Raw genomic sequence first — 517 nt, 5'->3', positions numbered from 1 at the left:
CGTGTTCACTAGACAACTTGGATATTTTGTTCTAAAATTTCATAAGTAAAGAACAAATATAAACATTAATGGGATATGTTTACATGTAGCTAACGTGACTCGGAATAGATCATAGATTATTTATAAATGTTCGCTATATACAGATATAGCATGCGATGAAATATATTTACGTGTTGATGAATACACCTTAAATAGACCACAGATTATTTCAAAAGTTTCCTTAAATTAAGACATAAACTTAAATGATATATATTTCCTGATGATAAAGTAACAGGAAATAGAACATACACTGTTCCTAAAAGTATCCATAGAAGAAGAAAAAAAATGAGAATCATCATACTTACAACCTGTCTGCAATCATCGGGAAGATCGCTGTCCCAATGGTATGACCCGATTGAGTGAGAGAATAGATGTGGTTGATGTAGTTTTTCCGCTCACAAAACCACTCGTTTTTAGTTGCCATTGTCTCCAGGAACTCAGACGTATCGTGTTCCCAGCCTTGCTCACAGTCTGCAAA

The 517-nt window shown here is 34.0% G+C and overlaps 1 protein-coding gene across 1 annotated transcript in view; it reads right to left on the bottom strand.

Annotated features, from left to right (window-relative positions):
• LOC119586936 (solute carrier family 22 member 5-like) overlaps positions 1-517 on the bottom strand; it is a gene marked incomplete in the record, with an annotated part of 32490 nt that overhangs the window by 12304 nt on the left and 19669 nt on the right. The window contains 1 exon segment of the mRNA XM_037935668.1: positions 345-510. Coding sequence (XP_037791596.1) covers positions 345-510 — 166 coding nt within the window.

Source organism: Penaeus monodon, chromosome 22 (assembly GCF_015228065.2).
Source record: "Penaeus monodon isolate SGIC_2016 chromosome 22, NSTDA_Pmon_1, whole genome shotgun sequence".
In the NCBI taxonomy this organism is placed as follows: domain Eukaryota; kingdom Metazoa; phylum Arthropoda; class Malacostraca; order Decapoda; family Penaeidae; genus Penaeus; species Penaeus monodon.
The sequence above is the reverse complement of the archived record's forward strand: the minus strand, read 5'-3'. Positions and strand labels throughout refer to the sequence as shown.